At 30.0% G+C, this 15,438-nt stretch overlaps 6 protein-coding genes across 6 annotated transcripts; 4 read left to right on the forward strand and 2 right to left on the reverse strand.

Annotated features, from left to right (window-relative positions):
- Nucleotides 1-1,002: 1,002 nt before the first annotated feature.
- Nucleotides 1,003-1,977, forward strand: FG379_001425 (maternal embryonic leucine zipper kinase; the record flags this gene model as incomplete). The annotated part of the gene is made up of 1 exon (XM_067327028.1): nt 1,003-1,977. One exon carries the CDS (start codon nt 1,003-1,005, stop codon nt 1,975-1,977), a length of 975 nt encoding a protein of 324 aa, XP_067182504.1.
- Nucleotides 1,978-2,010: 33 nt separating this feature from the next.
- Nucleotides 2,011-3,936, reverse strand: FG379_001426 (uncharacterized protein; the record flags this gene model as incomplete). Its single annotated transcript, XM_067327029.1, has 1 exon — nt 2,011-3,936. One exon carries the CDS (start codon nt 3,934-3,936, stop codon nt 2,011-2,013), a length of 1,926 nt encoding a protein of 641 aa, XP_067182505.1.
- Nucleotides 3,937-4,253: 317 nt separating this feature from the next.
- FG379_001427 (DAD1 Ost2 like dolichyl-diphospho-oligosaccharide- glycosyltransferase) lies at nt 4,254-4,652 on the forward strand (the record flags this gene model as incomplete). The annotated part of the gene is made up of 1 exon (XM_067327030.1): nt 4,254-4,652. One exon carries the CDS (start codon nt 4,254-4,256, stop codon nt 4,650-4,652), a length of 399 nt encoding a protein of 132 aa, XP_067182506.1.
- Nucleotides 4,653-5,402: 750 nt separating this feature from the next.
- Nucleotides 5,403-10,263, forward strand: FG379_001428 (Sin3 like paired amphipathic helix containing; the record flags this gene model as incomplete). The annotated part of the gene is made up of 2 exons (XM_067327031.1): nt 5,403-5,420; nt 5,467-10,263. The coding sequence occupies 2 exons, from the start codon at nt 5,403-5,405 to the stop codon at nt 10,261-10,263; spliced, it is 4,815 nt and encodes a 1,604-aa protein (XP_067182507.1).
- A 1,494-nt stretch (nt 10,264-11,757) lies between these two features.
- On the reverse strand, nt 11,758-13,005 carry FG379_001429 (actin-like protein; the record flags this gene model as incomplete). The annotated part of the gene is made up of 1 exon (XM_067327032.1): nt 11,758-13,005. The coding sequence occupies one exon, from the start codon at nt 13,003-13,005 to the stop codon at nt 11,758-11,760; it is 1,248 nt and encodes a 415-aa protein (XP_067182508.1).
- An 814-nt stretch (nt 13,006-13,819) lies between these two features.
- On the forward strand, nt 13,820-15,364 carry FG379_001430 (putative SET domain containing; the record flags this gene model as incomplete). The annotated part of the gene is made up of 1 exon (XM_067327033.1): nt 13,820-15,364. One exon carries the CDS (start codon nt 13,820-13,822, stop codon nt 15,362-15,364), a length of 1,545 nt encoding a protein of 514 aa, XP_067182509.1.
- Between the last annotated feature and the right edge of the window lie 74 nt (nt 15,365-15,438).

Here is a 15,438-nt window from a genome sequence, read left to right on the forward strand (position 1 = left end):
ATAATCATAGTTATTTCCTTTATCTTAAATCCTATAATAAATATTTTTTGGCGCCGTTGAAAACAGCAATCCCCTTTTGTTGTCTTATTTCACTTCTTCCGATGACTAAACAAAATACAACATTGTTTGCTAACTGGAAAAAGAATGGTTTAAATGAAATTAAGGCTTATTTATTTTTTGAAATAATTATATAATGATCATATTTCACAAAAATATGTTATTCTAAGAAAAAAAAAAGCATTAAATATCTAATTCTATTTTTTTTAAATTTGCGTTCATATTATTTAGTACAAGAAAAGAGAAATAATTTATATTTTAATCATTACTCCACAATGTTATGATTATTGTTTGAATGTTTTCTGTAAATAAACGAAATGATGATACAAAAACAATTAGGGTAATTTGCATCTGATTTACAAATAAATACGTTTTGTTTTTTTCGAAAGATATTTAAAACGAGACGTATTTATCGAGATGTATAATGTTTTTGAATTCTGATTGTTATTTACTATCATATATCAACATGGGACAATTTATCTTACTCATTAGTAATACTTGACCAGTTTCATTTTATTTTTAAAGATAGTTTGTCTACTAACAGTAGAAGCATAATTTGTAATACAAATACAAGAAATAGACATTTATATACATGATATCCTTGAATTGAATCAGTTATAGTTCAATGAACATATTCACCTTTAAAGCGAACAAATGTATTGCTTAATTTACTTATCAGTCATTTATGCAATAATGACTAGTACCCGCCTTTTTTAATGATTGCAATGGGAATAAATAGTAGATAGAAAATCCATGTAAATCTTTAATTGTGAGGATAGTATAAAATCAACAAGAAAGAGGCAATTTTGTAGTATACAATTATAATATTATTCTTATTCGTTATGTTGTAAATAGTTGATGCTTAGTTATCAGTTTAATTGATATATATATATATATATATATATATATATATATATATATATATAAAGTGAAATTAGTGGAATAATGACATGTACACTTCCATTTATTAAGGATAGCAGAGTTAAAAAGCAGGATTTATTGTTGCTTAATTATGAAATATTATGGGATGTTGACTTAGGTGGGAGTGAATTTTGTAGAGTAAAACTTGGTAAATGTAGAAAAGACGGAAGATATGTTGCTGTAAAAATAATAACTAAAACATTATCAAATAATGATGAAAAGGAAATAATGGAATATTTTAAGAATAAACTCTTAAGTAATGGTGATATAAATGATAATAAAAACGCTAATAGAAGTTCATTTATCGAAACATCTTTTGCAGATGAAATATTATCATCTGGATATTTTCCTGAAGTAATAAATATATCTGAAGACATTGATTTTATATACATTGTTATGGAATTGTTTTTAGGTGGTGAATTGTATCATCTCCTAATTAGGATAAAAAGTAAACTCAGTGAAGATATATTATCTTACATATTTTTCCAAATATGTGATGCTGTCAGCATTCTCCATTCAATTGGAATAGCTCATGGTGATATTAAGGCTGAAAATATAATGTTTTCAAAAGTGAATCGCCTCGATTCGCTCAAAATAATTGACTTTGGAAGTTCTAATTTTATATTCAACAAACTTAGCGTTTTTTCATATGATGTTAAAAAAAGTAATTTAAATAATTATTTGTTGTATTTTGACTTCTGGTCGTGTGGTAAACTGTTATACTTGCTTTTAACTGGAAGTTATTTGGATATTGATTTTGATGAGTGTTTAATTAACGATAGAATTAAAGATATAATTAATAACACTGATGAACTGAAAAAGTACAGTATTTTAGTTAAGGATTTATTGATTAAACTTCTTTCGTATAATGTATATAAGGAAGGGCATTTATCTATGAAAAAGATACTTGAACATCCTTGGTTTGAATTGGCTAATAATTTAAAAATATATAATAAATATGTTTACCCACATAACGAACTGATAAATGTATTAAATTGAATTTAATACATTTATATTTTTATTCCATGGTATTCAATTTTTAAATGTAATTGATTTTATTGTTGAAGGTGATGATGAACAATCTGTGTTATGTTGAATATTATCATATATATTATTTGAAACTGCAGTGCATAGGTCAATTTGATCTTGGGAATATTGTTGATTATTTGGAATACTTTTAAAAGTCACAGGAGACGTTGAATTTGATGAAGCATTACAGTAATTTTGCTCATTGTTACTTTCAGTTATAAGCCTATATGAATAATTATTTATTTCATTATTAAATTCATTAAAATACATTTTACCTTTGCGTGTAATGAAATTACCCTGCATTGTTTCTTTTTTAATTAATCCATTTGAATTAAATATATTGTTTACTCTATTATTGTTTTCACTTCTTCTATTATTTGAAAATAAGATTACTAGTATTACCACAGAAATAATAATGATGGTTATTACCATCGCTATTCCGACTATAGTACTTTCTTTTGTTTTATATTTGTTGCCAATATTTAGTCTTTTACTGTCAATAGCGACGGCAAATTCCTTTGCTTTGTTTGGTTTAATATTGTTATTGAATGAATGCACTACACTTGATAGCAAATTTTTAAAGGCATATTTATAATGATTACATTTTATACTATAATTCAAATTCGAGTCTTTGTTTGAACCATTGATAATAATAACCTGGATCTTACTGATTACTAGTATATTTTTTATCAAGTGGCAGTATTTGTTTCCATTTGAATTTTGTTTGACTTCATTATTCAATTCAATAAAACCTAATTTATCATCGTAAATACGAACATTTATTAAATTGCTGTCTTTGATTTCAAATTCTAATTTATAACCATTCAAACAGTGTGTATTTTTTGGTAATATAGTTATGTATGAGACAGAGTCACTCTTTAATATTAATTTTGAATCGCTATTATCATTGCCTTTTAGATGAAACACGTAGCTATTGGTTACAAAAGATTTATTACCATTATCATAGTTTCTGCATTCAAATGGTGTAACATTGCTATTATTATTAACGATAGTATTATTTTCGCCTGTAACATAGTAGTTATCCTTTACCCAAAATGATTTGGGTGGAGTCATTTTCATTAACATATAGTATTTTTCAGCTGTATTTAATTTATTGAATAACCCAACCCCAAAGGTTATTGTAAATGAAATACCCAACTCTCTTGAGAATAATAAATATTTTTCAATATTAAATTGGCTATTGAAATAGAAATCATCTTGATTTAATTTCGAAAATAAATGATGGTTAACCTCTTTATAGTTTAGTATGGGGATTTTTAAACTTGCAATAACATTAAAATACATATTCTTACCTAAATCATTTTTGTTAATATATTTATTTGAACATAATCTCTCGTTGTCAACTAACATATATCTATTTTCTGTATCAGTTGTTATATATTCACACAAATTGTTGTAATCATAATTGGTTAAACTTGGACAGTAATCGTTATATAAACAACTTAAATTTATGTTTGAGACTTTTTTTTCTAGTTGTAGTCTATCGCTTATCGTTCCAATATATACTTCAACCTTTGTGTACTTTAATACGTCAATTACATTTGTGATTTGGATTCCAGAAATTGCATCATTTATAAAGTTTCCTCTTGTCCCTGAAATTGATTCTATTATTCCAAAAAATTGAGAACTTAAATAAAGGCTCTCTAAATATGTTAATTTATCGTTAAAGATTGTTTCCTGCGAAGTTAATTCGTTAGTTTTGTCCAGTAGAATAAAACCATTTATTTTTGAGCATTCAAGTAAATCAGATGCATCCACAGGATATATTGTATTTTTATTATCAATTATTGAACTTAATAAATTTGTTTCATTTTTGTTAAATACCACTTTATTACTAATTGAGGAATAAGAATAATTTAAATTTATTATTAGGAGTAAAAGTTCAGAGAGCACACTCAAAGAAACCATACATTGATTCAAAAACCTTTCTTATGTAGTACAAATTCTAAATGCAAATTCCTATCTAATTTCAGTATTACGATTTATTGCTAATCTTTAAATGTTACCCCATATAGTACTTGAAATATTAGTGCGGCAACTTTTTGACTTGCTTTATCACTATATTTTGTAATAACATTTATCTAATGTTTTTTTTCTCGGTATAAAATAGCAATATATTTAGGATATTGCAGATTATTTTTACCATAATTGTTTTATATATAACACTTATAGAAAAAGTCTTCTTGAAGTTTAAACGTTAATTGAAAATATAAAGAATTTAAATAATGGGCAAATCTAATTCTAAGCGTCTTGAAACAAAAAATAACAGTATTTCTGGAGGTAATTCTCAAGAAAATTTGAGCAATGCATTAAGGGAAATTAAAGAAAAGTATTTAGAAAATGTTCCGGAGAATATTCGTATATTGGACTCTTTTGTTTTTTTTCTTGTTTTAGTTGCCTTTATACAAGTAATATATTGTATTATAGTTAGAACAACATACCCACTTGATTCACTCATTGGTGGAATTTTTTCTTCTATTGGAACTGCCCTTTTGGTATCTGTCCTGAGGATACAACTAACATACCCCTCATTTTTTAGTTATGTATCACAAAAAACAGCATTTACTGATTTTCTAATTTGCTGTACAGTTTTTTTCATTGGTTGTGCATCTTTATTAGTCTAGTACTACTAAATAACTTTACTTTTTTATATATTTATCCCAATCTGTTTCTCCTTTCATTCTTGTATATTATTCGACACAAGTATGAGTCTTCTATTTGTTTTTTTATCCCTGATGTCTGATTGAACGCTACTGTATAATAAATACAGTTAGCATGGAAATTGGACACATTCATTTATACACAAACCAATTTATATAGAACAAAAGTACATGAAATGCAGAAAAGGGGCAAATATGAACACCCAATTGAAGCACAAAAGAGCATTAGATGTTTTACATCTAACAAATCGGCCGCAATCATCTTGGCTCTCAAATATGGTCTGATTCGCGAATAAGAGCACATTTATGTACAAGCTTATTGGATATGACTAAAAGCGAGAAATACGAAAATTGGTAATTTATGGTTACGTTTTAGAATTATTATAATGAATAAGAAAGATACTAAGTATTTTTCATTTTGAATTTATTACAAATGACAGATATAAATTACTGATTTTTCATTAAAGGCAATTCTTTGTGAACACATAAAATTAGAAGATTATATTAAAAAAGAATATAAAGGCAACTGTGGTCATCAAATTTAGTGAATTTGAATAACAGAAATGACTTGTGTTTTCCCGCTAAGTGCATAATGATGAATTAAAGAAAATAACTTAAAAAATAATAAAAGACAAATATGATGTGTATTATGGTATGGACTGATCTTTATTTTGGCGCCTTGTGGGACAATTGGATACTGGAATGCCCGCAAAAATGCGTTTATTGGTAATTGTCAGTTGAATTTGAATATTGGAAGAATATTGTGACGAAATAAAAGATTGAAGTAGAAGGATTAGTTGTAGAAATACAGCTATATAAAACATTTATAAGAAGCTCTTATTTTGTGGTGGAGAAGATGGAATTGGCGAGAGACTATTTATTACGTTTAAGGAACAAATGTGGTGAGAACACAGAACTTTACCAAGAGTTTCTTAGAATAATGAGAGACTTTAAGAATGGCACAATAAATGCAGGGATTGTAATAGACCAGGTAGCTGAATTATTTAAGAAGGATATGAGCTTGATAGCCGAATTTAATAATTTTCTTCCAGAAGAATTAAGATTACAGGTTCCACAGAATGATTGTGAATACGCAGCGGCTTTTGTAAAAAAAGTGAGAGAGACTGCTCCTGAAATATATAACGATTTTTTGGCATTGTTAAGTAAGTATAGGGAAGGCGATAAACCAATTAGCGAAGTATGTGAAATGTCGTCTGTATTATTTGCATCATATCCAGAATTACTGAAAGAGTTTTTACTCTTTATTCCAGGACTTGGAAATAACAACGACAATGATGGAGACGCAATTGATTCAAACTTAGCTGGTTATAATAAAGTTAATAATAAATTCTCCTTAGAATCTTCTCCAAATGAAATAGACAAATCTGAATTTTTAAGTTATCTTGCAAATACAGTTTATTCAATTTCAACAAAAAGCGAACCTCCCAAAGTAGTTACGAGAAAGGCATCCTCAAACATACCATATGAGATTACAGTAATACCGGAACTGGATCGTATACTTGAAAATCAAAAGAAAATAATATCAAGTAATGAGGTTGATAGCGAGAAGATAGAATCGGAGGTTTATTGTTCACGGGATATGAATCTAGAGAGCGAATATTTACAGAGGAATGCAAATCAGAATTGCAATTATTATTATAATCCAGAAGATGTATCAATCTGGGAAGCCGATTACAGGATATTTGAAGAAGCTTATATTGCTTTTGGTGATAATAATCAAGATTATTTTCAAGATTTTTTAAGATTAATATATCTTTATACAAGAGGTGTATTAACCGTTGTGGAAACTTTGCTTGCACTAGAGTTTTTCTTTCCAATGGATAGTGGCGATCTTCCATATGAGATAAAAAGGATGATAGTGCAAAGAGAGGCGGCCAGAAGAAAATACTCATATTTTTGTTGTAATTTTGCCCAATTGGATTATTGTAATTGTGATAGAAACGGAAGCAGTTATCTTCAGTTACCGAAAGATTATCCGATTGCTTCTTGTACAGGTAGATCCATTACTGATAGGGAGAATCTGAACGACAAATGGGTAAGTATTCCACAAGGTTCAGAGGATTTTTCTTTTAAACACATGCGAAAGAATGTTTATGAAGAAAATCTCTTTAAATGTGAGGACGAAAGATTTGAATTAGACATGGTAATTGAAAATAACCGTTCGACAATTAATGTTCTTGAACCTATTTCGGAGGAAATAAGTAAATTACCTTTGGATGAGAGAAAAAATTTTAGGTTAAGAAAACCACCGTTTTCAATAATTCATTTAAAAGCAATTTCAAGAATATATGGTGACAATGGATCAGAGATATTGGAATTACTCAAAAGAACGCCATATAGCTGCGTCCCGGTAATTTTGAACCGTTTACGCCAAAAAGATGAAGAATGGACACATGCAAGACATTTAATGAATCAAGGAGTATGGAGAGATATACAAACAAAAAATTACTTCAAGTCATTTGATCATCGTTCATTTTATTTTAGACAAGCGGACAAAAAAAATACCAATGTTAAAGGGTTTTTATGTGATATGAATAAATCATACTTGCTTAATAGGAAAATAGTTAATACTGATAACTTAACGAAAGGCACAAGTAATGATTTGATATTGAACTCTGAGAATAACTTTCAAATGAGCGTGAAAAACAAAAATGATTGCAATACCATGAGTGATAATGATGATCAAAATTTACTTAGATATAAGCAAGAGTCTAATGGTTGGAGCTTAAATCCAGAATTTATATCTTGCATGCCAGATTTAGATGTACACAAGGAAGTTATTGAATTAATTAGTTTTACGATTTATCGTCAGGCGAATGGACCTGCAGTCGGATCTAAAGCAAGAAATTTTCTTCAGAGATTCATTAGATCGTTATTTCTACAGTCGAATAATAATTCTTCAGATAATGGCCTAGTTACATTGAAGGAAATCCAGATTGAGGGTTCATCCTTCAAACCAGGTGTCAATAAGAATCTGCAAAATGGAGCTCAAAACGAAAATATAAACAATGTGCCGTCGAACAACATGGGTTGTGGTGAGAAACCATTATTAACAGTTGAGGCTTATGTAAACGCAGTTTCTGAAGGAAATAGCAGTACGATTTCCTTTAGTTCAGGTTTATCCAGAGGAAGAAGAATGACTAGGAACCATTTGAGAAAATCGAATACAAATAGTCACGCCACCGATGATAATAAAACCAGATCTTTAAACAACTCAGAAGAAATATCAAAATCACAAAATATAGGTGAAGATATAATGGATTCAGAGGATTCAAATGTTCCAAAGATATCTGACATGTCTGCGCCTGTTGAAGACAGTTGTAATAACTTGAGCAATTCTAATAATTTGGGAAATATATCATCAAATGAAGAGAATGACTTGAATAATTTATTTAAATCATTCTCGTCAACATACGATTGTAGGGGGGGTTTAAAATATATTTGGAGTGATAGTTGCAAAGTTAATTGGTACAGTGGAAATCTGTCTCCAGATTGGTTTAATTTCACTTATAAAAGTGATGACAAGTCTAAAAACGATAGTTCAAATATTAGCAATAGTAATAGTGATTGTAATAGCAGCAATAATGATAATAACAATAATAATGGCATAAACGGTAATCATGATAATATAGATATAAATAATGATGTAAACGTTAACAATTATTGTGATTTTAGTACTAGTGTTGATAATAACAATGGTGCAAATATTGATGATAAAAAAGATACAAATAACAGTTACGTCCATGGTAATAATTTCAATAATAGCGATGTTGAGGAATCATTAGTTAGGTATATAATGGGTAACGACCATATTTGTTGCTTCTTGAGATATTACCAAATAATATATGAGCGTTTAAAAAAAGCAAAAATGACAATAGAACAACGTGAACAGAACCCTTTGCCATTTCAAAGATGGTCCCCAAATGGGCCAGATGTTCCTAGACCGACTTACAAACAAATAATATGGTGTTGTTTTGGATTGTTATCGGGTGAACTTGAATTGAGTTTATTTGAAGATATTTGTAGAGATGCAATGGGAAATGATTCGTATTGGCTCGGAACAATAGATAAAGTTTTGCAGGGAATATCAAAAGTTGTGATACATATTGTAAATGACTTATCCACTTGTCGTTTATTGGCAATGAATTTGGCGTACAGGGATACTATATTTGATCATTATAAAAAACTAGAGGAATTTATAGGCGCTTGTAGGTCTTTACTTCCGACTGTACAAACATCTTTTTATATTATTACTTGGTCACCGCAAAACTCTGTATTGACGATAAGAATGAGACAATTGGAAGATTATTCACTTACATTTGTTCCTTTCATTCAATCTCCTGAGTCATCTTGCGACTTACCCCATTCTATAATTAGTAATATTGACAATAATTCTTGTAACTCTTTGGTTGAAAATAGTGAAAGTATGTATAAGGAATATAAAAAGGTAGTTAAGGGTAAAATGGATCTCCAAAAGACAGGCATTAGTATTGAGGGAGAAGTGGGAAATAATGCTGTTTCCTCAATTGGTATTGATGATGAAGTTACTCAAAATACAGAGGGTGAAAGTGGTAGTACTGTTGAAGTTTCTTGCAATACCAAAGCCAATTTTGAGGCAAAAAATCAACATGAAGAAACAGCCGATGTAAGTGTGAGGGAGCTAGTGGATAATAATGCTGATGATGAAGAGGATTATGAGGATGATGATAATCGTCATCATCACAAGCATCGAATTGAAATACATAATAGTGAAAATAGTGACGAAAATGGTGTTAATATTGCTTTGAAAAATTTGCTCGACATCAAATTATTACCTCCAGAAAAGTATCAGTCTTTAATTAACAATGGTAATTTAACATCTACCCATCACAACAATATCCTTGCTAGTTGTTTGTTAAGTGATATCAAAATTGGAGCTGCTATAGACTTAACGAACCATATTGAATTGTTACAACAAATATTGGTACATCAACTAACGAATGTAAGTGATGATAATATATCATGCTCAATGGATGCAATTAAATTAGAACAATTTACAGAATCAGAAAACAAGAAAATACTGAAATTGTTTCAAAATAATCCTGTCTCTTTTTTTGTGTGTTCAGACCAGACATTCGTAAAACCGTTATTATACTACTCTCCGAACATGAAATATGTTGCAAAATTGGCTGCATCTTCACAATGGTTGGGCTTTTTACCTGATAATAGTACTAGGGATATTGGAAGATCCCCATCTATATTACGTGATTCAACCTCAATAAGGCATAATAATGACTCTAGAAAAGTAAATAGACGTGGATTATTGTCTAATGAGAATCAAACAGATGACGATAAAGGACATTGGTCTGAAGAATCTGCAGAGTCAAACAGTAGACCCGTCGCTTTACCTACAAATACCAACGGTACAGGCAAGAGAGGCTCTGGAAGAAAAAGAACAAGAGGAATGCCAAATGACATTGTCGCTGAAATAGATGATCTTGATATAAGAGTGACTAGAAGAAGATCTGGTAATATATCTAAAGGTACAGGAGCAAGTAACTTCAGGAGGGGATAATTCAATAAACAACTTAAATCACTAATACGATGTGTCATTTATTTCAATAAAATCTCCATTTTTAAATATTACTCAACGAAAAAGAAAAAAATAAAACATTTATATAATGCTTAAAATCACCTCGCTTCATTATTTTATCTTACTAAATTTAATCAATGAAAGAGTTGATTGCTTAAATTATATTTTGCAATAACACCTTAGTATGTTCACGAATTAATAGTCAAAAATTGAGTGTATATCAAGATTCGAATAAGTTTAATCTTGCTTAAAACTATTTGTTATTGTTTTTTTTTTCAAGAGAAATTGGAAATTCATTGTTTCTTATTTACAACAAAATATAATGTAATACAGCAATAGTTACATTATACCTCACACGTAATGTTTGACCACTATCTATAGAATTTTTAAAGTCTACCACTCCATAAATACCTATATTTTTGCTCATTTGAATGTTTAGTATGTCACGTATTTTTACATATAAGAACATAAAAGTATAAACACTAAAGATGGTTCTTTTTAAATGACTTCGGAATTATTTGAACCCCGTAATGGTCATTTTTAACCTTGAAATTTAGTGCTTTTACTTTATAGGTTTCGTTGACTGGTATGTCGGTGAGTGCCGCGATAGCTCAATTGGATAGAGCGTTGGACTTCTAATCCAGAGGCTCGGGGTTCGACTCCCCGTCGCGGTGCATTTTTGAGATCGGTAAATACTGCCTAGAGGGGTCGGTACGCCGGTAACATTTTCAGTGAAAAAACTATACAAAGAGTCAGAACGACGTTGACCGTAATGCGGGCTTGGTGTAGTTGGATATCACGTCTGCCTACGGAGCAGAAGGTCAGGAGTTCGAGTCTCTTAGTCCGTGCGTTTTTTGTTGACAATTCCACAATTAAATTATGTTACTCTACCTACGTCCAGGCACACCCCGAGGAGAATCAAGTAATATGAATATCAAAAGGTAGTATATATATTTATGTACATACCTGTGGTTCCCATCGAACTTTTTAGTTTGCTTTTTTACTATCAATCACTCCCCCAGTAGACATTACCTATTCATTTTAAATCACAACATCAGACGGAAAACATATCATCGATGAAAAATACTAAAAATAGGAAATATGAGAAATAAAGACATTTTAGCAGTTAATCGCGATAGAATTTTGGGTAATTACAATACGCATGCATGCGTAAAGCAAATTTATGTGTACAATTTTATGCATACTTATGAGCAATTAAATATTCAATAGTACCGATGCATCTATCATGCATTTAATAAATTTATCTGTTCGATTTTCTCTGGTAAATAGAGTATAATGTAAATTTAAGGTATTAATGCGGTATTAGCATGAGCTGAAATGTAATCAAATAATATATTTACAATCACATTTTTATTAATACAATTTATTAATTCAGTTGGTAATAAGTTCTCATCATTATTTATTGCCTAATTATACTTAATAATAAACCAGAAATAGATTTCTCTATTTTTCGACTTAAATAGTCTTCGTATGCACAATGCCAGAGCCCTCTTCAAGAAATTCTTGCTTAGTAATCCAAATGGTCTTAAAGGTGGCAAGTGAGCCTAAAATGGACCCACCGATCCATGGTAGCAGATTTCTGTCACTTGAGGCATTTATTCTGATCTTAACGTCTTTCGGTAGTGACTTTCTCAATTCAAATAAAAGTCTATCTCCAAGTCCAGGAAACATAGTAGAACCACCAGCCAGGACTATTTGTGAAGCAAGAGTTCTTCTTATCTCCAAGTCACATTTATCGATACTATGGAGAAGAACTTCATGCAACCCAGGATATTCGTATCCTATGAGACTTGGTTGAAAAAGAAGTTCGGGAGCTCTGAATCTTTCCTTACCTAAATAAATTATTTGCCCATCTGGTAATTTATACGGATATCCAGATGTAACTCTTTGGCTACCACTACCAATACCAGCATTGTTATTCCCAGTAATTATGCTACCACTACCACCCACTCCCTGGTTTGAAACATTACTAAACATCAAATTATTCAATTGATTTCCATCATTTTCATCTTTCTGAATATTTGTGGAAACAAAGCAGGCGGTTTCCTTTATATCTCTTACTATTTCCATCTCAGATTTTGTATGAAAAATAGTGCCTGCCATTCTTAGTTGTAAATTCAAATATTCCGTTACGTTTCTACCAGCAACATCACTTCTGGTAATCGCGTTTGATAGTGCGAATCCCTGGTATATTGGAACTGCATGTGTTACACCATCTCCACTATCTAAAACTATTCCTGTTGTTCTTCCAGATGAATACAGTGAAAGTACAGCTTGTGTCGATATAAATAATGCAGGTACCCTATATACTTCAAAAAATATTTCCGCCATCTTTTCTCTATGCTTTCTTGGATTTAATGCTGCTTCTGTTAATAATACTGGGTGTTCTTCTGATGATGTCTTCATTTCCGAAAAGCAGTATGTCCACAACGTCTCCATATCATACCAATCTGTTATTATGCCGTTTGTTATAGGGTATGACACATTTAATATTCCACGATTCTCAATACACTTATTACCTACAAATACATCTCCTTCCAGCGCTCCTGCCATACACCTTTTGTATTTGGGACGTCCAACATAGCTATTTAATATTACTCTTGGCACTTCTTCACCTGCAAAACCACACTTTATTGTTCCCGACCCATTGTCAATTATTGCAGGTTGACTTGTAATTACATCATCGTAATGTAAAGTTGTCATTTCACTTTATTACCTAATATTTATCAATTGTAACTCGGCTTTTAATACTTAAAAAACTATTTCTAAACTAGTAGATCCACCACTTTATATCCTATTATTGCTTCTTTTTGCGATTGCTATTTTTTATCTAACTTAAAATAATATAAATTGCCGTTCTCAAAAGAGATAAAAAAAGAGTGGGTTTATATCGTACTCTATTGCATTAACTCAACCCCTTATAATCAAGTTAGATTTAACAGTGCCTTGTTTCTGTTTATTTGTACAACAACTATGGATACGATCCAGACAAACATTCAAATTTTAAAATTCTAAATACATAAAATAATTAAACCTTTATTGGTAATGATATTTTTTATTCAACTATTTTTATTATTTTTATTTTTTAGTTTTCACATGCGAAAACATAAATCTGCGCCCCACATGGCGCCATGGCCTACATATTTACATTTTTGTTAAAAATTTGCATATAAACATAGTTTCTTTTTCTCACTTTACATTCCTTTTATAAAAAAGGGGTATAATTAACAATAAACACAGGTAGTTTATTATTCATAAATTTATTTTTGCCTATCGAATATTTAAGTTGATCTATTGGTACAGGTCTACGCTAATAGTTTTATCTATTTGTTCTTAATATATAAAAGGATAATATTAAGTGCCTTTGTTATTATAAATAAAATATTGATTTATATATAACCTTAAGTAGACGGAAAATGTAATAAAAGGTAACGATAAATGATTATAATTTTGAGTAACGTACTATAAACAATCTAATATTACTTTCGGTTAAATTATTATAGCAACAATAATTAGTATGGAGGTCAAAAATAGCAGTAACATTTTTAAAGAAGAGTTGACAAATTCAAATCTAACATTTAAAAGAATAAAATTTGATCGCAGTTTATACTATAAAGATAATGGTAGTGAATGTAGTGATAATGTCAATTACAAGTATGATACTTATATGATTGAGTGCTCTGCAAATAACCCCATTTTTTTAATATTGGAGCCAGAAACAAGTGGTGGATTTGAAAACTATTCTGATTTGAATATTAAAATAACACTTGAGCTTGTTAAAAGATGTGATAATAATAACGACGAATGTGAAACAAAGAACTCTTCAGAAGACAACTTAAAAAACAATATATTTAATGATGAATTAGAGGATGATTATGAATTAATAAACAACTCTGTAACTTCAACTGTAGTTTCGACTCCAAAAAGCTTGTCAAGGGATAAAATATATAAAAGCAATTCCAAATCGGAAACTGAAATGGAATGTGAAAACGGGATTGAATATTATTGTTCATATGACAAAAGGTCCGTAAAAAGAAAGGAAAGTTTAAAAAGGCAATTAACAAGTAATCCATATATAGATATATGCAAAAATCCTGAATGGCCATTTTCCAAAAAGAAAAATAAAGTAATATCAAAAACTGAAAAATCAAATTTGTTTGCAGGTAGTAGTAACAACAATAGAAACAGAAGTGAATTAAAAACTAATATTTCAATTGAATCCAGTTCAGTGAAAAAGAAGTCATCTAGGGGTAGAGCAAGACAATGGTTGGAATCCCTTGCAACTTTGTTTGACGGCATATATACACAAAGAAGTACACTTGGTAGAAACGCTGGACTCGGGCTATTCTCAGATAGGCATTTTGAGAAGAATGAAATAATAACAGAGTTTGTTGGATGGGTAATTGATAGAAATGAAGCACTTAGGCTCAGATCTGAAGGCAAAGCCACACATATTTGTGATCTAATTAAACCGAGTTTATATTTAGATGGTGAAAAGGATCCTAAGCCTTTTATTGGTGGTGGTTCATTTGCAAATGATGGAAGCACTTTTCTTGGCGGTCCTGGTAACAATTCAAAATTTTGGAAGTGGTATGATGAGAGAGAGGGAAGAACTAGAGTTTTTTTAAAAGCAACACAAGAAATAAAACCGAATGAGGAAATATTTGTAGGATATTGCAAGGATTATTGGGTTGATTTTGCTGAAAAAGATGTGATAAAGCATAAACCAGGTAATTTTTCAAATGAATCTGGCACTAATGATAGCGGAAAAAAAAAGAGAAAAAGCAACCCTTCACTTAATACTAATTATAGTAATTACAAATCAAAGTCACAAAAGAGTGATAGTTCTGTTAAATCCCAAATTATGTCTATGTCTGAGCTTAGTGAGTTCTCACACAGTAACAAAAAGGTAACAACTGATATCACAGATCAAGAGCATAACGAAAATATTGATAGTAGTAATATTAATGATTCTCAAAAAATAACAGATCTTAGTGACTCAGATATTCAATTCAGGTCAAAAAATAACGAAAACACGCCTTTTCTGGGTTCTATTTTTTAATTAAGTATAATTATTTATTTGATCAGTTCTTTTTATTTCAAATTTTTAGATCGTGGATTAGAAACATAATTTTG

The sequence above is a fragment of the Cryptosporidium bovis genome (assembly GCF_009768925.1).
Source record: "Cryptosporidium bovis isolate 45015 chromosome Unknown contig_22, whole genome shotgun sequence".
Taxonomy (NCBI): domain Eukaryota; phylum Apicomplexa; class Conoidasida; order Eucoccidiorida; family Cryptosporidiidae; genus Cryptosporidium; species Cryptosporidium bovis.